The sequence below is a fragment of the Paramisgurnus dabryanus genome, chromosome 24 (assembly GCF_030506205.2).
Source record: "Paramisgurnus dabryanus chromosome 24, PD_genome_1.1, whole genome shotgun sequence".
Taxonomy (NCBI): domain Eukaryota; kingdom Metazoa; phylum Chordata; class Actinopteri; order Cypriniformes; family Cobitidae; genus Paramisgurnus; species Paramisgurnus dabryanus.
The window spans coordinates 2,934,509-2,957,340 of NC_133360.1; the positions used below are offsets into that span (position 1 = coordinate 2,934,509).

Sequence of the window (22,832 nt, forward strand, 5' to 3'; positions counted from 1 at the left end):
GGTATGGTGTAGGGTTTTAATGCAATTTATAATTTATTAAGAAGTAAGTGCTAAAATTTAATAAGAATGGATTTATGTTTTAATGCACCAGTATGAATCAAACAGTAGGTGGTAAATGTGCTCCTGACATCTTAAGAAAAAAGAGGATACTAATAAACCTTTAGAGCAATTTAGGAAGAATGGAGCCATTATAAAGTTTATTAAAGAAATAGGGGACAGGTTAGTTTCGTTTTTCCTTGTATATTTGTGCTCTACCTTCCAGTTCAGTGTGTGGCGGTAGTGCACCGGAAGTTGGTTTGACAACCGCCATAAAATATCAGAAGAAATCGAAAGCAAACGAAACCAATACCAAAGCACACTGTTATTTATTTTCTTGTTTTAAAAAAAATTATTTAAAGTTGTTTTCTTAGTACTTGATTAATATCAAAAATATAACTGTTATGTTAATACTAGTAGTGTTAGCAGATTTGCGTTAACAGCACTGATCTATGTAAATGACTGGATTCCGCATGACGTCACGATTGTGAAGCAACACGCCGCCATATTTGTATGCCCAAACATTCATATTTGTATGCTCAAAATAATATGACCTTATCAGATTTTAATGATAAAATGTATGGCTATGTCTTGTTTCACAGGTTGCGTCTTCAAGATTTGCATTCCAATGATGCATACGTCATTGAGGCTGTCTCATTTCAGGAATGTAAGTACTGATAAATGTGGTTCTTCTTAATATACTCATCCTTTGCCTCTGTAACAGATATCTGTTGTGCATTCGCCTAAACTCCTCAAGCATTACTAAAAATAAAACAAGCAAACACATTTTTGTGTCTTTCCAAATGTATAAAAAAAATTATGTACTCATTAATTTACACCCTGCTGAAAAAATCCAGCTAAACCAGCATAAGCGGGTAGCTGGTTTAAGATTAAGATATACTTTATTGTCCATTCCGCAGTTTTACACAAAACAACACAAAAGACAGTTTACAACATATTTTTCTCAGGAATAAACAACAAATATATTGAACACTCCTTAAGGCCTATAAAATACACAATTGGCACACTGCACACTCCATAGTACCCATAAAATGCACAACCAATATATTACACAGAACAAGTATATTGTGCGTTCCATAAACGTAAGTACACAATTGGCATATTGCACCATAGAATACAATATATTGCACACTCCATAGGCCTACAGAATACACAGTTAACATATTGGACATTCCTCATGGGCAACAAATTTGCTTGAATACCATATCACACACCTCAACAACTAACATATTACACACCCCAAACAGCCTACAGATTACGAACATATTACACATACGTAAATACTAGTGTTGATGAGTTTAATAGACATAGGCAAAAAAAAGGTGGCACTAGCTGGTTTACGCTGGTCATGCTGGTGGGTCAGCTGGTCTTCCAGCCTGACTAGCTAAGTCCTGCTAGACCAGCTTAAAAAGTGACCAAAACACAGCTAGACCAGCTTCCTACACCAGCAAAACCAGCTATAACCAAGCTGGGACACCAGCTAAAACCAGCTTATGCTGGTCTTAGCTGGATTTTTCAGTAGGGCAGCAGAACAACGCTGCTGTAAACGTTTTGGCATAGCAACGTGTGTCCTATGAAGGATGTCTTGTTTGAATCTGGTTAAGGACTCTCTGTAGACCTTATCCTTCAGAGGATGAGTCCTTGTGAGGATACAACCTTCAAAATTAAATGAAATGAGATGTTTAATAGTGATGAGTGTCTTTTCATGTCTAAACACTAGATGGTGCTGCTTTGTAATAAGGACACACAGCTGAACTGATCACTAATCAAATCAATAAATAATTTTAAAATCAATACATTTTTGTTTTCTGATATGTAAACATGAAGATTTGTATGTATTGTAAGAGATTTATAAGACTGATCATTTAAATGTTACTTTGATGAGCACAACCATCAAACTTGTTTGAACTGTAAACCCTGTGAATTCTGTTGACACACATTATAACATGATCTGAAACATAAAAACACAATCAGACAGAGATGTTGAGCAGGAAGATGAATGAGTTGAAGAAAGTGACATCACACATGTAGTTTATTTATATCACATGACTCATATAAGAGCTGTAAGTGTGATTAGGTGAAAGGTCAAAGACTAAAGATTCATCTGAACACACAACAGTTTCTATGTTATTGAGCTCAACATCATCAATATGTATGCAGTCTATTAGCACTGACATTATGGGTTTAAAGGGATGTATTAAACACATCTCATAGTTAAACTATCAAATAATTGGCTTTGATCTTATTTGACCTGGGTGAGAAAAGTAGAAAACCACCACCTAATAACCCAAAACACCTTGAAAACCACACAGAACATCCCAGTAACCACATAGCAACACACTTTTAGTTTTAGTAGATGTCATTTGAGTATACAGTTGTGTACAGGAATTTCATGGTTTTCTGAAAATAAATTTGTCTTAAAATGTGATCTGATCTTCATCTAAGTCTGGGGTATTTGATAAACATAATGTTTCTAAAAATAATTACACAAAAAAATCTGATCTTTCATGTCTTTATTGAGAACAACTAAAAAACCTCATAGTGCTTGTGGAAAACTATGTGAACCCTTGAGTTAATGACCTCGAAAAAACTAATTGGAGTCAGGTTTTAGCACACCTGGAGTCTTGTTAAGATAATACGTAAGATAACGTTACGTTAAGATAAAAGTAGTAATACGTTTGGAGGTGTGAACTACAGCTACTTTGACTGATAAAAAACCCTCAAAGTTTTGGAGTTTGCTCTGCACAAGAAGAACACGCTTATGTGAGCCACGCCTCACAAAAAAGATCTTTAAGAGGAGCAACGATCAAGAATTATTGCTTAACATAAAGCCTGAAAGAGTTACAAAGTTATTTCAAAGACTTTAGAAATTCAACAGTCTACAGTTAGGCAAACAATCTACAAATGGAGATGCTTTGGGACTGTTGCTACTCTATCAAGAAGTGGGCGCCAGTCAAAATGACACCAAGAGCACAACAAAGACTCATCAATGAGGTAAAGAAACAATCCCGAATGACAGCTAAAGATTTAAAGGCATCATTGGACCTTGCTAACATCTCTGTTCATGAGTCTACAATATGTAAAACAATGAACAAGTAGGGTATTTACGGCAGGACACCATGAAGGAAGCCACTGCTTACAAAAAAAACCCTTGCTGCACGCCTGAAGTTTGCAAAAGAGCACATGGACACTCCACAGCAGTATTAGCAAAATGTTTTGTGGACTGATGAAACTAAGATTGAACTATTTGAAAAAAACACACAGCGCTACATCTGCCGTAGAAAGGGCACGGATATCATCATGAAAACATCATCCCAACTGTAAAGTATGGTGGAGGAAACATCATGATTTGGGACTTCTTTGCAGCATCAGGGCCTGGCCAGCTTACAATCATTGGGTGGAAGATGAATTCCCAAATATATCAAAAATTCTTCAGGATAATGTGAGAATGTCTGTACATCATCTGAAACTGTGTAAAGGAGGTTGATGCAAAAGGACAAAGACCCAAAACACAGTAGCAAGTCCACAACAGAATGGCTTCAGAAAAACAAAATCCAAGTCAGAGCCCAGACCTCAACCTAATAGAGATGCTATGGATTGACTTGAAGAGGGCCATACACATGAAGCGTCTAAAGAATATGACAGTGCTAAACCAGTTCTGCCAGGAAGAATGGGCTAAAATTCCTCCAGGAAGTGCCTGGTTGAGATTATTGCTGCCAAGGGGGATCAACCAGTTATTAGTTCAAAGTGTTCACATACTTTTTCCACTGCCATTTTGAATGTTGAATGACTGAGTTCACTAAAGATAGGAAAGATCAAAATTTTTTGTGTAATTATTTTTAGACATATTGTGTTTGGTAATACCCTTGACTTAGATGATGAATTCAGAAAACCACAAAATTCCAAAAGGTTCACTTACTTTTTCTTGCAACTGTATATAAGACATAAGTTAGAATAAATGATGTAGATATTGGACTGAGACCAGGTGACTGTGATGCTTTAGATAAGTTTGGTTTGTAGATAAGTTAAACACACAAAAACAAGACAGGATTCTTGTGAACTTTAATAGATGGACAGATGTGAGATAAAGATTAAATGAAGATCTGGGTGGAACGTTAACTGAAGAACTGAGCTGACTAAAGTTCTCGCCTTTATTTTCGTCTATAGGTTTGTGGTAGAACCTTAAGTTTAAAATAAAGCTTCTTTGTGAGTGTTTTTATCGCTCTGAGGTCCAGGGGGTTTCATGTTGCTATGTTTTGTTTTAACTTTAAGTATGTAATGGAAGTTCACAATAAAAATGTCTCTTCAACAACTATGTTAAAAACATGCCTTGCAGGCCGAATGAGAGTGCCGTAGGCCTATGGCCTTTGTGTCCTTTTCTACAATACAACAACGTACATTTACATTTAGTCATTCAGTATGTTTTATTTATTTTTGTACTATGTGTTGTACTGTGCAAATAAAATATAATTCATACATTTTGATAATTGTAAGACTGTAGGTTGTTTTACCATTGGTGTTATTGATAAAAAGGACCCAACCCAGAAAGCAGACGCCTCCGGGTCATTTCAGCACCAGATCCGCAGGCTTTGGCACAGATCTGGTTTAGATCTGGCTCGAAATCGTCATTTGTCAATGTGTCAATGTCACGAAAGACAATCTGTTAAATCTGCATTCACACTGCAGTAACACTTACAGTCACAGTTATGTTCAACATAATTAAGTTGTTAAAGCTAGTTTAGTTACTGTGGGTTCACATCAGACGCGAGTCCAATGATTTGCACGAGTAGATTACATACAAAGTCAATGCAAAGACGCGATCAGCCGCGTCCTCGCGTGGGGCGTTGCCAATGATGCATTTGCCTCAAACGCGAAAATATTCAACTCTAGCGAAAAATTAGCATGACATGAAGTTAAATACCGCGAGTAATCTAACGCGATGCCTCGCGTTTGGTGTGTACGTAGCATTAAACCCAATGTTGACACCAACATTTAACATTCAACTGTGATGGTGTAGGCTACTACATCATCCTCTGCAGATTTCTGCACACATATTTAAATGCAAACAGTATGAATTAAAATAAACATAAATCTGATTTTTAGAAACTTCAATCAAAGGATCAACTTTATTTATGCGTTCAGCAGACGTGTTTATCCAAAGCGACCTACAGTGCATTACAAGGCATACATTTTACCAACATGTGTTCCCTGGGTTCGAACCCATGGCCTCTTTTGCTGCTAACGCAATGATATACCACTGAGGAGCAATGTAAATGCAATGTAGTTTTGCAATGTATGCAAACTTGAGAATAACTATAAGGAATTTAATAAGTTTTAGTATGAAAAGTGAGATAAAGATCAAATAAGGATCTGGGTATGGCATTAACTGAGATGAGTGAACATCTCAACTTTATTTTTGTCTTTAGGTTTGTGGTCACAGTCAGTTTTGTCTTCACAGCTTCTTTTTGTTTATTATTTCAGGTCCAGCGAGTTTTCGGTTAAGTGCAACTTCATTCCCATAAATACTCTGCGTTATTAGAAGTATAATGCTCTTTAAAGTGTAGATGATGTTATGTTAAGCTAAAAGTGATTTTTAAATAGACTAGATTAGTAGTGGGCAAACTTTTTTCACTTGAAGGCCACATCAGGATTTTGAATCCAAAATGAAAGGCCACATAGTATGCACTTCTGCCTTTTGTCTGATAAAGTATTTTGTTGTGCATTCATATTAAACATGCAACATTTGCATTCATTTTTTGTTTTTGCCACACTATTTTTTATTAATCTGCGGCAAGCAGGGAATTGAATATATTACAATAGACTACTGTAAGCAGAGTTTCCTTCAGCGCTTGCATTACATTTTACATGACATCATTTGAAAGGTCATTTCATCCATAGCAACTTACAGTGCATTACAAGTCATACATCTCATCCGTATGTGTGGCCTCATGACGATTGAAGTGTGTGCTTAGGGGGTGTGTACACCAATGTGTTTTCACCTTTGCCTGGTGTATGTTTTTAATGGTTTCCAATGGAAGCGTCACACTAAAAAATGGCAAATGTTGGTGTTTTTTCCACGCTCTGCACTTTTAGCACCCACAGTTAAAAAAAAGCTAAACCTTAGGTGACATGCTCAGTGTTTAAGCACTTTGGTGTACATACCCCCATAATGAACTTACTGTGTTTTTAAAGCTTCGATTGTGTTTACACTTTCGCAATATAAGATGTGTTCATGTTTCACGTGTTAAAAAAATGGTATTTTTTACACAATACTTAGCTCTGTTTTTACTGTCCTCAAAACGGGCTGATGTCTTCTTTGTTCTATGAAGTCCCTCCTTCAGAAATACGTATCGAGTTCTGATTGTGTAGATTGTTTAGTGTGTTGTGATTCGATAGCAGCTTAGCTTGCGTTAGCTTAGCTTGCGTTAGCTTAGCTTGCGTTAGCTTAGCTTGCGTTAGCCTAGCTTGCGTTAGCTTAGCTTGCGTTAGCTTAGCTTGCGTTAGCCTAGCTTGCGTTAGCTTAGCTTGCGTTAGCCTAGCTGGCTACTGACGTATTCCAGTGGGCGGAGTTTAGTCAAAAAACTGTTCTAGTGACGTCATTAAAGCAGGAAATAGAGGGCTGTAGTCCAAACCGGCCATTCACTGTAGGTTTTGAAAGGCGAATTCTGTTGAAGAAAATATATCGCTTGGCATAGAACTTAGAAATTGTATTATTATTTATTATTATTATTATTTATGCTATTATAGCAACATTACACACTAGCTAGGGTTTAAAAAATGGGATCAGGAGAAACGTGACCTTTAAATATCAACAAACCACCATTATGGTGATCAGTATTTTCATCAGCTTATTTCCATTTAAAAGGACACGCCCAAAAAAGCACATTTTTTCTCGCACCTACAGAAAATTTAAAGTGGCAAATTTAACATGTTATGATAAATTATTTGTGGTGTATTTTAAGCTTAAACCTTACATACGTACTCTGGGCACACCAAAGATTTATTTTACTTATTAAAAAGATCTCATAATATGACCCAATAATATGAAGTTTTATAGTATATTTTGGGAATTTGTGTCTTGTATTTTATCCTGCCTGTATTGACAAAATTTCCTAACAGACACACATTTCATTAACCCAAAATCACACTGTAAAGCCATGCACTGTAAAAAGTTGGATCAATTTAAAAACGTTAAGGGGTTACCAACTGAAGAAACTTTTTAAGTTGATCCAACCTTTTTTTTTTTGTAGACTCAATTCTTATTTATACAACAGCCAAATCTAGTCTCCAAGTGCACACCCTTCAGTATTTTTATATTTTGTTTTGGAAGTAGTTTTGTTTATTGTTGACTAAAATTTAAATATGCAGTTTGGATGTAGTATGATATATATATAGTAGATATAAATGATATAAAATGGTTTTACAATAAGCATACAGTATTTGTGATTCCCTTTGCATGGATGCAGTCTTAAAAAACAAATTTTGGCAGTTTTGTCATCATCATCATCTCATACAGGTTAGGTTTGAGAAAAATTTCATGCACAAATGTATACATGAGTGGAAAGATGAAGCTCTTAGGAAATTTTCACTCCGAGACCTTTAGCTAGGGTAAGTACACGTTAATATGCTATAGATAGATGCATGTTATTGGTCCCACCCATATTCTAGTTGTGGTTAAGGCCTTTTCAGGTTCAGATAATGTTATATAAATGAATACACTCTGAAACTTATTTATAACAAGTTTAATGAATCTCCATTACAAATAGTCAGGGTTTAATAAACAAATTCCAAGTAAACATTCAAAAATATCAGTGAGAGGTTTTCACCACATGGTTAAGTCTCTGGTCAGTCTTCAAATTAATACTGTAGCTGCATGGTTACAGAAAGAAAAATTCAAGACCCTGACTAATTTGGGCATAAATACATCAAATCATCTCTTGAGTTTCTCAGTACCTTTGAGCGCTTTTGTTATTAAGCTAGGCATGCATATATATTATAAAAGAAAATAATCAAACTTTAAGCATTTCGCGAAGCAGAGTATATTTCCCATTCTGCAATGCAGATTTTAACATTTTCCATGTCTGTGGTTTAACCAGTTCCAAGCTAATAATAAAACATATAAACTAGGCTTAACTAACCTACTACCGACTGAATTCCACAGGATGTAAAGTTCTGATACTTCAGACAAACTTTAGACTGTTAAAGTGTCAACCTTATCTGTCACAGTCTGCTTCTGTCTCAACTTTTGAAATACTGTAAGACACATAATTTATTTTATCTTTTAAAGTTGAACTTGGGAGTCTGTGTAACAAAGAAAACCTTGTCAACATAATTGACCTGTTCAAGGTGGTTAACAGAGCTGTAGTTAAGTTCATCATTGCAGGTTGAATATTGGTTATCATCCGCTTCAGTAATTCTCTGCACAGATATAAACACACAAAACACACAAGCTTTAACATGATTACATAAATATAGTATGGAGCATTTATAAAAATACATTTCAAAATGATGATGTTATATCTGTTTCTATGGTGAGATACCAGATATTTTGAATCATCCTCTTTAATGACTCCCTGCACAGATATAAACACACAATAACATGAATACATAACAATAGTATGGAGCATTTATGAAAAACATTTCTAAATGATGTTGTTATATGGGTTTCTCTCGGAAGAGACCTCATATATTGAATCACCCACTTCATTGTCTCCCTGCACAGATATAAACACACAAACACACAAGTTTTAACATGATTACATACCAATAGTATGAAGCATTTATGAAAATACATTTCAAAATGATGTTGTTATATGAATTTCGGCTGTGAGATACCTCATAGGTTGAAGCACCAACTTCAGGAACTCTCTGCTTAGATATAAACACACAAGCTTTAAAATGATTACATAGCAGTAGTATGAAGCATTTTTGAAAATACATTTCAAAATGATGTTGTTATATGGGTTTCTGAGGCGAGATACCGTATAGGTTGTAAACTTGTTATCATCCTCTTCATTATCTTCCTGCATAGATATAAACACACACGCAAGCTTTAAAATGATTACATAACAGTAGTATGAAGCATTTATTAAAATACATTTCAAAATGATGTTGTTATATGGGTTTTTGAGGCGAGATACCTTGTGGATTGTAAACTTGTTATCATCCTCTTCAGTGTCTTCCTGCACAGATATAAACACAGACGCAAGCTTTAAAATGACATAACAATAGTATGGAGCATTTATGAAAAGACATTTCAAAATGTATTGTTATATGGGTTTAATACAAGATACTTTAACAGTGTTTGTTTTAGCAGTTATATGCTGTACTGTGTTATATTTTCTGTTTGAACACTTATAACAGTTCTTGAACTATCTATCAGTCTGTCTGTATAAACTCAAAATTTAACATTGAAGTCATTCAAATCAGAAGAGTGAAGGTAGTTGGTAGAAAAAATTGTTTGTGTGAAAATTATGTGAATTGTTGTTACCTTTCTATAGAACATAACATTTTTTAATAAAAACAAATAAATATATTTACACATTTATTAGCTGTAGCTCTGAGTTTCCTGCGGATGCAGAAGATCAAAACTGCAGCTACAATCATCAGAACTCCAACAACACAACAGATGAGAACAATATATTTGAAAGGGAGACCTGTAATGAATAATAGGAGACATTACCTAAGACTTAACTGAATCTGATCTCAGATCTGTGAATATCATTACCGTAACCGATAATGATATTCACAGATTCGGTTACGGTAATGATATTCACAGATCTGAGATCAGACTCAGTTAAGTCTTAGGTTACGGTAATGTGACCAGTGAATATCATTACTGTAACAGAATCTGATCTCAGATCTGTGAATATCATTACCGTAACCAAATCTGATCTCAGATCTGTGAATATCATTACCGTAAGCAAATCTGATCTCAGACCTGTGACCAGTGATTATCATTACTGTAATATAATATGATCTCAGACCTGTGACCAGTGAACATCATTACCATAACCGAATTTGATCTCAGACCTGTGACCAGTGAACATCATTACCGTAACCGAATCTGATCTCAGACCTGTGACCAGTGAACATCTTTACCATAATCGAATGTGATCTCAGACCTGTGACCAGTGAACATCATTACCGTAACCGAATCTGATCTCAGACCTGTGACCAGTGAACAGCTTTACCATAATCGAATGTGATCTCAGACCTGTGACCAGTGAACATCAGTACCGTAACCGAATTTGATCTTAGATCTGTGACCAGTGAACATCATTACCGTAACCGAATCTGATCTCAGACCTGTGACCAGTGAACATCTTTACCATAATCGAATGTGATCTCAGACCTGTGACCAGTGAACATCATTACCGTAACCAAATCTGATCTCAGACTTGTGACCAGTGATTATCATTACCGTAATCTAATCTGATCTCAGACCTGTGACCAGTGAACATCATTACCATAACCGAATCTGATCTCAGACCTGTGACCAGTGAACATCATTACCGTAACCGAATCTGATCTCAGACCTGTGACCAGTGAACATCATTACCGTAACCGAATCTGATCTCAGATCTGTGACCAGTGAACATCATTACTGTAACCGAATCTGTTTTTAGATCTGTGACCAGTGAACATCATTACCGTAACCAAATCTGATCTCAGACCTGTGACCAGTGAACGTCATTACCGTAACCGAATCTGATCTCAGACCTGTGACCAGTGAACATCATTACCGTAACCGAATCTGATCTCAGACCTGTGACCAGTGATTATCATTACCGTAATCTAATCTGATCTCAGACCTGTGACCAGTGAACATCATTACCATAACCAAATCTGATCTCAGACCTGTGACCAGTGAACATCATTACCGTAACCGAATCTGATCTCAGACCTGTGACCAGTGAACATCATTACCGTAACCGAATCTGATCTCAGATCTGTGACCAGTGAACATCATTACTGTAACCGAATCTGTTTTTAGATCTGTGACCAGTGAACATCATTACCGTAACCGAATCTGATCTCAGACCTGTGACCAGTGAACATCTTTACCGTAATCGAATGTGATCTCAGACCTGTGACCAGTGAACATCCTTACCTTAACCAAATCTGATCTCAGACCTGTGACGAGTGAACATCATTACCGTAACCGAATCTGATCTCAGACCTGTGACCATCATTACCGTAACCAAATCTGATCTCAGACCTGTGACCAGTGAACGTCATTACCGTAACCGAATCTGATCTCAGACCTGTGACCAGTGAACATCATTACCGTAACCGAATCTGATCTCAGACCTGTGACCAGTGAACATCATTACCGTAACCGAATCTGATCTCAGACCTGTGACCAGTGAACATCATTACCGTAACCGAATCAGATCTCAGACCTGTGACCAGTGAACATCAATACCGTAACCGAATCTGATCTCAGACCTGTGACCAGTGAACATCATTACCGTAACCAAATCTAATCTCAGATCTGTGACCAGTGAATATCATTACCCCAACCAAATCTGATCTCAGACATGTGACCAGTGAACATCATTACCGACTGTAACCAGATAATTGAATATTTTTACCATAAGTGAATCTGGGATTAAAGATCATTCAAAGATGAATCTATCAGTCTGACCTTAGATCAGAATAAATACAAATAAAGACAGCTGTTGTACCTGAACACTGCTGACAGAGATCAGTAAGGCAGTAATCTTGAGTCTGGTTGCTTAAAGGATGTTGGGCCACACAGCTGTATGTGTTTGTATCCTGATATTCAACCTCCAGAGGTAGAGAGATGTTGCTGATGTTGAGATTAGACTCACTGATGTTAAACAATAAACTCTTTCCTTTGTACCAAGAGAGAGTTACACCTCTCCCATTCAACACTGAACACAACAATGAACAGTTTGATCTTTCTGATGATGAAGTGTTTTCTGGAGAGGCGTTTGTGATGACAGGAACCGGAAGAGGAGCTGGAATCATAAAAATAAATAAAGTTTACAGTGCATAAGAGGTTTAGTTTTGTCACAAATACAGAAAGAACCCAAACAGTACTTTTTTGAGATAAAGGCAAAGAAGTTAAAACATGATGGGGCAAAATTAATTAAAACCCTTACAAACAGGGCCTAAACAATTATGATTGGTGCCATAATCATGCAGCCCTATACCATAAGTTATTTTAATATTATTTAATTAAATTACTAACAGGGAAGAAATGTGTTTGTGTTTTCTCCTATATTTCTATTTTTAAAAACGTTGGTTGGGTTTAAAAAGTTTGGAAATCCCTGATATACAATATACAAACAATATTTATCAAGTATGCAGGGGAACAGACGGGAAAATCAAAATCCTTATCTTAATTTTTAGTACTTAGATCATATTGCCAAATAACGTAAGGTATGCCAAAAAAGAACAAATACATAATGGGCTTTTAAATTTTTGTTTTACTTGAGTAAAAATCATATTCATATGAATGAGTTTTGCATCAAATAGATTTTACTCTCGCAATAGACGATTTATAGATGATTCATTGTGATTCTTTGTTACATATGACTCAGATAAAAAATATATTATTTTTCTTTTAGGGACTGTTCGTGTCAAGCGCCCAAGTTTTTTTTAATGTAGACGTGCAGCAAGCTCACTCAAATATAGACGCGTCTTAAACAAAACTCACAGGCGAGCGCTTTAAAAAACCAGAAGAAAGCGGCGTGTCCTACGTTTTCCATGTGTTTTAGACGTTAATTTTGTTGTGCGCGACCACCAGCAAATTACGCAAGTGATGCTGGATAATATTGTGAGTGCTGGCATCCCTGCTGGAAAAACCAGCAAGACCAGCATATGTTGTGTTTTGGTGCTGGTTTAGCTGGTGGTCACCAGCAAACCAGCACCAAACCAGCATGGGAATTATGCTGGTCTATGCCGTTTTTTCAGCAGTGAGCATAGACAGCAACCTTCAAACATGATAACACCGGCCCTCAAATTCTCCCGGTCCTCCCGATGGCCAATCAGGGCCTGCAAACACATTTAGAAGTGGACTATAAGCCCCCAAGACACTCAAGAGCAATGAGCTCATAAAACAAGAGACAAACCCAATGATTGAGTTCAGATCCTGACATTAACAACAAAATTACAATACAAGCACTGATAGTAAGAAGGTAAACCCACTGTATTAGATATTCACAACTTCTCCTTTACTCACCATAGACATTAATGTTGAATACACTGAGTTGTTTGTCTGAGCTGGTTTGGCTCACTTTATAAAGTCCAGAGTCTGTGGTTTTGGTGTTTGTGATGGTGAGAGATCCACTGTGATCCAGCTTCACTCTGCCTTTGAATCTTCCATCAGCTCTATCTTCATATGGACGGATGTTATTGTCACCAACCTCAATTTCAGCTATGGTGACATCCCGAGGTCCAAACTTCCAGGAGATTCCCTCTTTTCTCTGTGTTTCAGTGAGACTGACTGATAAAGTGACAGAATCTCCCTCCATCACTGACCTCGACTCACTACCAGCCACACCTGGATTTACAAATAGTTTGTAATTAATAAAATGTATTCATAAAATAACTTATTTTCACGCAAATGGGCATATGCTGCTAAAAAGATAAGTATAATGTGTTTATAAGAGATCAGAATGATTGATTTGTGATTGTTATTAACATTTAAAATAATATAACAGACGGATGTAACTAAAGATTTAAAAATACCCGATTACCAGATAGACTCCAGAAACAGTTCAAAATCACAACAAACATTTTCTTCATCATCTTGCACAACACACAAAAATATCCCCAGAAATGTTCTACTAATCGTGTCTTAATAGTTTTCAAATCTCCGATGAGAGTTTAATAATGAAACGACAGATATGGACGTGTACGAGGAAATGATGACATGCAAAAATGAGCGGGTGCACGATTCTGCATTCAGCAACCACAAACCATTTCGTTGTGATGGTGGCAAAGGTAAAATCTTTTCAAAACATTCACCCGAGAGGGCACACAAAAAGAAAAATAAACAAAACTAAATGTTTAGGTGCATTTATTAAACTGTTTGTAGTATGCATGATGCTGTTGGGTAAAATATTTTGTAGCATTTTTATTTGTTTACATTAAACGGTCCACTTACTCATTTGCTCTGTGTCATTCTAAAAGTGACACCAGTTCACACTTATGTTATAATTAAACATAGGCTATGACACTACACAGTTTTTTATTCTTGACAACATCTCACAAATAAACACAAAAGATTAAAATTCGGAAGACCAGATACAATCAATATCACGTGATAACTATAATTGTTTTATGTTTTGAATGTTTTATTATCATGTTCAGAATAACAATAGACTTCAGACAAAAGTCAAAAGACAAGCACAAACAAGATCACTAACATAAAAATCTAAACTCCACACAGACATACTGAATGCAGTTTCTCAATCGCATCCTCCGAAGGTCACAATGCAGGCTGCATACGTCATTAAGCCTGGTGGTTTATTTAAGTTAACTGAGCATTATGCTAAATCATATTACAACATTTTATAATAGTCAACTTTATACTTGTTAATATTCTGAAATAAAACATCTTGATGATGTATAAAGCCTACAAAGTGAAATCCGGAGGCTGCAGCCAAGTTGTCTGAAACGCCCAGGGACGGATTGGCAATCTGTGCGTACTGGAAAAGTCCAGAACGGCTGTTCAACGGAGGGCCGTCGGCAAAAAAAGTCTAATAACTCAAAATGAACAGCCAACAGCAATCAATTATATGCTGCTACGTGTAAAAAATGAGAAGAGTCGGCCTACTAGCCGTGATTGGTCCACAGCCTGGTCATGATGAGGGACAGACAGAGTTAACTTCTCATCAGCAAGAGGTCCTGTAAGTGTCAGTATTAGCAGGACACGTAACATATAATATCCCTGTAAGCATGCCCGTGCGGGCCCATTGTGGGTGTACTGTGGGACAGTGTGGGCAGGGCAAACCCACACCAAACCCCAAATGGGCCCCATGCGGGTTAGACCATGTGGGGCCCACAGTAGTTTGCCCTTTGGGGGCCCTATATGGGTTTACACAGTAAACCCACACAGGCCCCAAATGGGCTAGCCTATGCGGGCCCCCTATGACTTTGCCCTTTTGGGCCCCATGAGGGTTTTTTGTGGGCCAACCCACTGTGGGCTTGCCCACAGAAAAACCCAAACAGGGCCCATATGGGCTAGCCCATGCGGGCCCCTATGACTTTGCCCTTTTAGGCCCCATGAGGGTTTTTTGTGGGGCAACCCACTGTGGGCTTGCCCACAGAAAAACCCAAACAAGGCCCACATGGGCTAACCCATGCGGGCACCTTATGACTTTGCCATTTTGGGGGCCATGAGGTTTTTTGTGGGCCAACACACGCCCCATATTTTCTAGCTAGCCCACATTATTTTGCCATTAATCATAGTAATAATATTTGTTTAAATATTTTAATTATTAAAATAACTATAATTATTATGAAATTATTCAAATAATTATCATTGGTTTTTATCATCTTACAGATAATTTCCTTTTGATGTCTATTGCCCAATGTGTCCACAGTAAGCCCACACTTTTCCCAATGTGCCCACAGTCAGCCCACACTTTGCCCAGTTAGCCCACACTTTGCCCACAACTAGCCCAAACTTTGGGCTGTCCCACTGTGGGCCGGCTACCGGCGTGAAATGCGGGGCACAATTTTTTGCCCACACCCAGCCCACACGTTGGGCTGTCCCACTGGTGCCCCATTGTGGCCCCATAATGTGGGGCCCACACGTGTCCCGCATTTCACGGCAGTATTGGGGCCCACAGGGGCAGCCCAATTTTTTGCCCGCAGTGGGACATGTTTGCTGGGATAATATACACAAAATAAAAATAAATAAAACATAAAACTTGTGTGCGTGAAAATTAACGTAACGCGTATGTCTAACTAGTGTTAGAGAGAGACTTGATGTGTGTGTGTGTGTGTGTGTGTGTGTGTGTGCGGGTGCGATTGAACAGTGTAAACTCTTGTCAAACTGTAACCTACAACTGTCATCTAACCAAAATCACACACACCAAAGCAAAAAAATATGTATCCAACCCCATTTAAAACAGTCTGTGGGTGGACATTCATCGTATTGCATTGGTTTTCATTTCTTTCATTGACTTTGTTGTATATAAGAGGTTGTAGTGAGCTCACATTTTCTGCTACAATGAAGACTAAGGTATTGAATTAAACGGGTAAATATCAGGCATGCATTGCTACCACTCTAAACGTGCTATTATACCAGAAAGGGGGCTAAATAATTGACCAAATATAAGTTTAACCAAAAAAATCCTAATTTGCACTTTCTGTCTGTCTTCCATCAGAGTGCAGTTTTTCAATGTCTTTCATATTTGTGTTTAGTATTGTGGAATTGGCAAAGACCTGGTGGTTGTTTGTAAAAGCTTTACAGACAAAATTAATAATTTTCATTATTTCACAGCCTTTTTATACAGCAAATATAACAAGTCCAGGGCTGTTTTTTAGCCCCAGTCCATGCCATTTACACAATAACAAAACTACATAATACATTGTTTTAAGCATTAAAAAGTAATAAAGAAACTAAAACAGGACTTACGAAAAATAATTACACAAGAAAGTTTTATAATAATAATAATAAAAAAATAATAATAAACTTTATTTTATAGCACCTTAAAGGTTGTATATCTAAGGACTTCACAGAAACATATAAATAACATACATTGTACAAAAAACATACATTAAAATACATTTCAGAACAAAAAAGCACTAAAAAAAGCAAAATCAATTATATGCTAGCCTAAAAAAAAAGTTTAAACATGGTATTTGTAGTAAACCATAGTACTAGCCACAACTTAACTATAGCCTCACCATGGTAACCACAGTTAAACCTCTTTGTAGTTAAACCACAAAAGGCTAATCATGAATTTAAAAGTGCCTTACAACAGTAAACATGGTTCAAGCATGATATTTTGGGTAAATCCTAACCATATACAGTATTAGTTTTTCAAAACAGTGCTCAAAAATGCATTACTTCACAAAACAGTCAATAAGTGGGCAGAATTACATTTTATTATCTTGATTTTTGACAAAACTGGAACTGAAACGGATAAGAACCAGAACTGATAAGCAGAACTTAAACAATACCAAAACCTAATGCTCATCTGAATGAAGTGTGTTTAATTGTATGCCTGATCTCATCCTCTTCTTCTGTTCATCTCCTCTGGTTCTGATTTCGTAAACCAGAACAGCAACAGCAGCCATGCCCACCAGAACAGAGACCACCAATCGGATCACAACTTCAGTAAAACCACACGCACAGCCGTGGGTTCCTAAGAGAGATATGAGCAACAGTGAAACTAGACAGACCATGTTACCCTTTATCCACAAATGACGTTTAGGGGTCTAAAGTTTAATAGTGTTTGTGTACAATGTGTCTAAAATGTCTATTTTAAAATGTGTCAGCACCACTAAAGGAATTACAAAAATGTTTATTTAAAACAATACATGAACTCATCACCTGAACATGGCTGACAGAGATCAGTATTGAGATGTTGAGTTTTATTACTGATGGGATTGTTCACCACACAGCTGTAAGAATCATCCAGACACTTCAGATGAAGAGAGATGCTGCTTTTGTTGAGATCAGACACACTGATGCTGGACAATAAACTGTTTCCTTTGTACCAGGACAGACTCACATCTCTCACATTCAACACTGAACACAATAAGGAACAATTTGATGATGATGATCTTTCTGATGGATTTTGTGAAAAAACTTTGCTGATGTCAGGAATGGGCAGACGAGCTGGAAAATAATAAATCAATAAAATGTAAATTACCTGATTGCCTTAACATTTTGATTTACCTGAATTCAAAACAATAGTTGATTTAATTTTTTTACACTACTTTTAGGGGAGGTCTACTTTTCACGTCTAAAGCCTCTCCATTTCGCGCTTGCCATATGCTTAAATTCAAAATAATGTTTTTGCGCGGACAAAAGATGCGAATGTGAACCGCCTCTAATGCCTTGTACACATACAAGCGACTCTGGCCCTGTCCCAAATGGCACACTCTGGACTAGAGGACCTCCTCAAAGTCCACACTTTGATGACATCATGTAGTGCAGACCCTAGGGACCCTTGATGCAAGTCCAGGGGTGCGTTCCACTCCAGTTTTTCCCTAAACACTTCCCCTCAGGAGAATCCCTTTCGCCATTTTGAAGAGCGTTCCACTTCGTCAAGTGGACGAGAGAAGTTTCAATGGACAGACCCTCGCTCCCTCGATTTTGACAGATGTAGCGAGTCTACTTCATATGTACACTTCATGCAGCTCCATATCCCACAATGCAACATGCTTTGAACAGTTCAAATGATGGAGGGGGCGGTCTCCACTTTCCATGTGATCAAGGGCTTAGGGCGATCCATTTGAACCCACTTCAAGTGTTTCAGCAGTATTGGCACTCGTACAACGTAAGCAATGACGTACATCCGATTAAACGAGACTGCGGGAGGTTAGCGAGGGAAGGTCATAAAAAACGAGGGTGGAGGGAGCGCCGGAGGTGGGTGCACCAGAGTCATATTTTGGGACAGACTCAAGCGTCACGGCGGAAATAGGAAAAGAATTTGCCCATTAATGTGAACTCCTCTCTTCCGTTGTCTGATTGCTGTTTCGCAAGGACTTCTGGGTTGGTAAAGTGCGCGAAGCCTGCTGCAGTGTGGGCTTCGCCGAAGGCCACATCAAGGGTTCAAAAGGGGCGCTGATGAGAACACTTCGGAGTGTAAAAATGACAGATGGGACACCCTACGGACTCGTAGACTAAGCAAGCATGCGTAATTTGAAGCAGTGAGACCGAAAGTCCACATGAAGTGCACCATTTGGGACAGGGCCTTTGTCGCTGTATGTCGCTCGTCAGGTCGTTAGGAGGCGTTTCTAAATCTGTTTGTCATAAACAAATGAGTAACATCCATTTCAGTTACTGATGAGAAACAGATGACATAAACTCCACTGCTTTGCTATTATTGGTAGTCGCTCCTCAAAGTTGCTCATCATTAAAGCGTAACTAAACCCCTGGTCAGAGCCTGACTCCACCCACTGCAATATTTGAAAAATGCAAGAAAAGTGGGCAGACCCCAACGGAGATAGAGGGGACGAACTAAGCTCGTACCAAGTGTGTGTTGAGATCATAACAAGGGCGTGGTGAGCTTGAACCTGCTTACGTTAGGGATGTTCACATTGACCGTTTAACCGTTAACCGAAAATAAGAATTTATGACCAATTAAAATTATTACTAAAATCAAATAACAGCACTAATAAAGCATCATTCTTACAGATCATTAACTAAAAAAGTTGGTTTAGGGTTTAGTTCAAGTTAAACTTTTTTTACTTTGTCGTGCATCAGGACATCTGGTCGATAATGGTCATTCCCAGCTAACAGAAAAAAGTTCTAAGAACGTTCCCTGAAAGTTTTTAACGTTCCCAAAAACTTTCTGCCAACGTTAAAAGTGTCCAGTTTTCTTGACGTTCTAAGAACGTTTTTGTGTTGTCTCAACGTTAGAGGAATGTTACATTTTACCATTTTTAAACGTTATGACAATGTCATGTTTTAATGTTCACAGTCACACAATGTTTAAAACAACAACTGTTTATTATATTGACTTCTTTGATTGTTATATAAATGATAGAGAAACATTGAATTTTATTATATTTATTTGTTATATTTATATTATTTTATTATATTTATTATATATTATATATTTATTATATATTATATATCTATTATATGTAAGTTTAGATGTTGATGTTTTGTTTAATTTTAAGTCACCATTATTGTGATTAGTGTTCGTTTTAGTTGGGCTCTTGAGCCTTGTCTTTTTCTTGCTAGTTTTTCCTTGGTTGTGTTAACTTTTTGTTAATACACCACATTTGTTATGAACATGTTAAGTTAGTAGTGTAATTCTGTGGTGTGGTGGTTGGTACATAATGGTAAAAAATCATTCCTAATTAATTTACTAATCAAAAGTTTATTTTCTGTCAATAATGTAAATGAGAGCCAGCACTTTCACAGCAGTTTGTCCTTAAAGAGTTTTTGAAACTTTGGACAAAAAATATCCGCTATTTAATTGGGACGTACAAACATCAAGAATCAGACTATGAATCTCAACCATGGTGACAATTAAATGAAAAACTTAATGCTGCAATGCATGCTGGGTATCAACAAATTACAAATCTCATTCAGGACTCCCAGCATGCACTGCAGCATGGTTAAATAAGGATTTTTTTTTCCAATTTTCTTTGTCACCATGGTTGAGATTCATACTCTGATTCTTGATGTTTGTGCGTCCCATTTATACAGCAGATATTTTTTGTCCAAATTTTCTTAAACTCCTTAATGACAAACTGCTCTGAAAGTGCTGGACCTCATTTACATTATTGACAGAAAATAAACTTTTGATTAGTAAATTAATTCGGAATGTTTTTTTACCATTATGTACCAACCACCACACCACAGAATTACACTACTAACTTAAAGTCGCCATGAAACGGAAGTAGCGATTGCCTTGTTTTCCCTGTGGTGACGTATATCCGAATGAAACGGCTTTTGAGATGAAATAAGGCAGGGCTGGATTTAAATTTGTCCATCGAGATCTGATTGGATCGTTTGAAGTTGGGTCGTGTTGCTAATTGCTAATCGCTGCGATCTTCTCTCGGACCCCGCCCACCTGCCATACTTTTGACCGGAAGTGAAGAGAGATCGTTTTGAGGAGGGGAGGAGATTTGCATTTTTGATTAAAGATTATGAACACACACGAATTTTTAAAAAATAATGAAGCTCACAGATAAGTCATTTGTTAATAATACCACAATATTAAAAAATATATATAGTTTTTCATTTCAATTTCATTGCGACTTTAACATGTTCATAACAAATGTGGTGTATTAACAAAAAGTTAACACAACCAGGGATAAAACTAGCAAGCAAAAGACAAGGCTCAAGAGCCCAACTAAAACGAACACTAATCACAATAATGGTGACTTAAAATGAAACAAAACATCAACATCTAAACTTACATATAATAGATATATAATATATAATAAATATATAATATATAATAAATATAATAAAATAATATAAATATAAAAAATTAATATAATAAAATGCAATGTTTCTCTATCATTTACATAACAATCAAAGAAGTCAATATAATAAAAAGTTGTTGTTTTAAACATTGTGTGACTGTGAACATTAAAACATGACATTGTCATAACGTTTAAAAATGGTAAAATGTAACATTCCTCTAACGTTGAGACAACACAAAAACGTTCTTAGAACGTCAAGAAAACTGGACACTTTTAACGTTGGCAGAACGTTTTTGGGAACGTTAAAAACTTTCAGGGAACGTTCTTAGAACTTTTTTCTGTTAGCTGGGTTGTCGCCATAAGTAGCTAAGCATTTCTGTTAAGAGATCCTTCTTAAAGTTACACATTATACCTCTAGTGCCTCTAGTGGTTTAGTTCATTCACACATTATAAGTTGATACCTTACTGACACCTGTATTAAGATATTCACCACTTCTTCTTTACTCACCATAGACATTAATGTTGAATACACTGAGTTGTTTGTCTGTGCTGGTTTGGGTCACTTTATAAAGTCCATTGTCTGTGGTTCTGGTGTTTGTGATGGTGAGAGATCCACTGTGATCCAGCTTCAGTCTGCCTTTTAACCTCCCATCAGCTCTATCTTCATATAAACGGATGTTATTGTCACCAACTTCAATTTCAGCTATGGTGATTTCCCGATGTCCAAACTTCCAGGAGATTCCCTCTTTTCTTTGTGTTTCAGTGAGACTGACAGATAAAGTGACAGATTCTCCCTCCATCACTAACCTAGACTCACTACCAAACACAACTGAAACATAAACATCAAGTATTACAAACATTCCTGTAGCCATCTGCATTCATTTAAATGAATCATTTACTATAACTATATATTTGCATGCATTTGTAAACACTATATAAACAGTATATAAAAAAGCATGAAAATGAATAAAGAACAAACTGATCTGTAATTCGGTTTGTAATATTCATACTTCAAGTGTAAAGTTTTTATTGGAGAAGATCAGATTATTGATTTGTGATCATTGATCATCATCAGATATTAAAGTATAAAGACAAAACACATGACATCATAAAACACAACGCTAAAAAACCTTATGAATTATTTTTATATTTGTAGTAAAACCATTGTTAATTTTCATAAAGGTTGTGACATCATTGATTGTAAACCGAAAAGTACTAAAGAAATAAACTGTATTGTAGCCTACACGTAAAACTTACCAAACAGGCACAAACAAAACAAAATAACATGAAACATTTTCTTCAGCAGTTCTCAGAACAGATCCAAATATTAACTGCAGAGAAATATTACAATAATTTGATCCTGAGAGTCTGATGCGCCTTTTCTTCTTCTCTGACGAGTAAATATAATGTGATGTGAATCGGATCAACTCTCAAGTTCGTTTAATCACTCACATTACATTGACAGTTTGTCAGTATATTTCTATATGTGTGTCAGCAGACGAGGTGAAGTTTCTCATTCCCTCCAGCAGGCGGTGGAAGTGCTGCTTCACCAAATGTTTAAAGGATATGAGATAAATATAGGACCTTCTGACCAATACTCCTAATCAGTAGGTGGCGGTAATGCGCCTTAAAGTTTTCCAACCGCCATTAAACACGCATAGAAGAAGGTGGCC

The 22,832-nt window shown here is 36.8% G+C and overlaps 2 protein-coding genes across 2 annotated transcripts; both read right to left on the reverse strand.

Moving 5' to 3' along the window:
- Positions 1 to 7,784: 7,784 nt before the first annotated feature.
- LOC135721162 (SLAM family member 5-like) lies at positions 7,785 to 13,935 on the reverse strand. The gene is made up of 8 exons (XM_065243347.2): positions 13,788 to 13,935; positions 13,271 to 13,591; positions 11,748 to 12,044; positions 9,598 to 9,713; positions 9,198 to 9,239; positions 9,039 to 9,080; positions 8,893 to 8,925; positions 7,785 to 8,771 (listed from the first exon to the last, which is right to left on the reverse strand). Exons 1-8 carry the CDS (start codon positions 13,837 to 13,839, stop codon positions 8,700 to 8,702), a joined length of 975 nt encoding a protein of 324 aa, XP_065099419.1. The 5' UTR covers positions 13,840 to 13,935; the 3' UTR covers positions 7,785 to 8,699.
- Positions 13,936 to 16,895: 2,960 nt separating this feature from the next.
- Positions 16,896 to 22,594, reverse strand: LOC135721170 (uncharacterized). The gene is made up of 4 exons (XM_065243357.2): positions 22,417 to 22,594; positions 21,668 to 21,988; positions 17,600 to 17,887; positions 16,896 to 17,411 (listed from the first exon to the last, which is right to left on the reverse strand). The coding sequence occupies exons 1-4, from the start codon at positions 22,451 to 22,453 to the stop codon at positions 17,233 to 17,235; spliced, it is 825 nt and encodes a 274-aa protein (XP_065099429.1). The 5' UTR covers positions 22,454 to 22,594; the 3' UTR covers positions 16,896 to 17,232.
- Between the last annotated feature and the right edge of the window lie 238 nt (positions 22,595 to 22,832).

Excerpts from the sequence above, each read along its gene's own strand:
- LOC135721162 (XM_065243347.2), bottom strand. The coding sequence starts at position 13,839 with ATGATGAAGAAAATGTTTGTTGTGATTTTGAACTGTTTCTGGAGTCTA. Across the intron at positions 9,240-9,597 it reads GAGCTACAGCTAATAAATGT|GAAGACACTGAAGAGGATGA; the intron begins GTAAATATATTT and ends ATATCTGTGCAG. Across the intron at positions 8,926-9,038 it reads ACAAGTTTACAACCTATACG|AGAGTTCCTGAAGTTGGTGC; the intron begins GTATCTCGCCTC and ends ATATCTAAGCAG.
- LOC135721170 (XM_065243357.2), bottom strand. The coding sequence starts at position 22,453 with ATGTTTCATGTTATTTTGTTTTGTTTGTGCCTGTTTG. Across the intron at positions 21,989-22,416 it reads GTTTTGTTTGTGCCTGTTTG|TTGTGTTTGGTAGTGAGTCT; the intron begins GTAAGTTTTACG and ends TTTATGTTTCAG. Across the intron at positions 17,412-17,599 it reads TCTCTGTCAGCCATGTTCAG|GAACCCACGGCTGTGCGTGT; the intron begins GTGATGAGTTCA and ends TATCTCTCTTAG.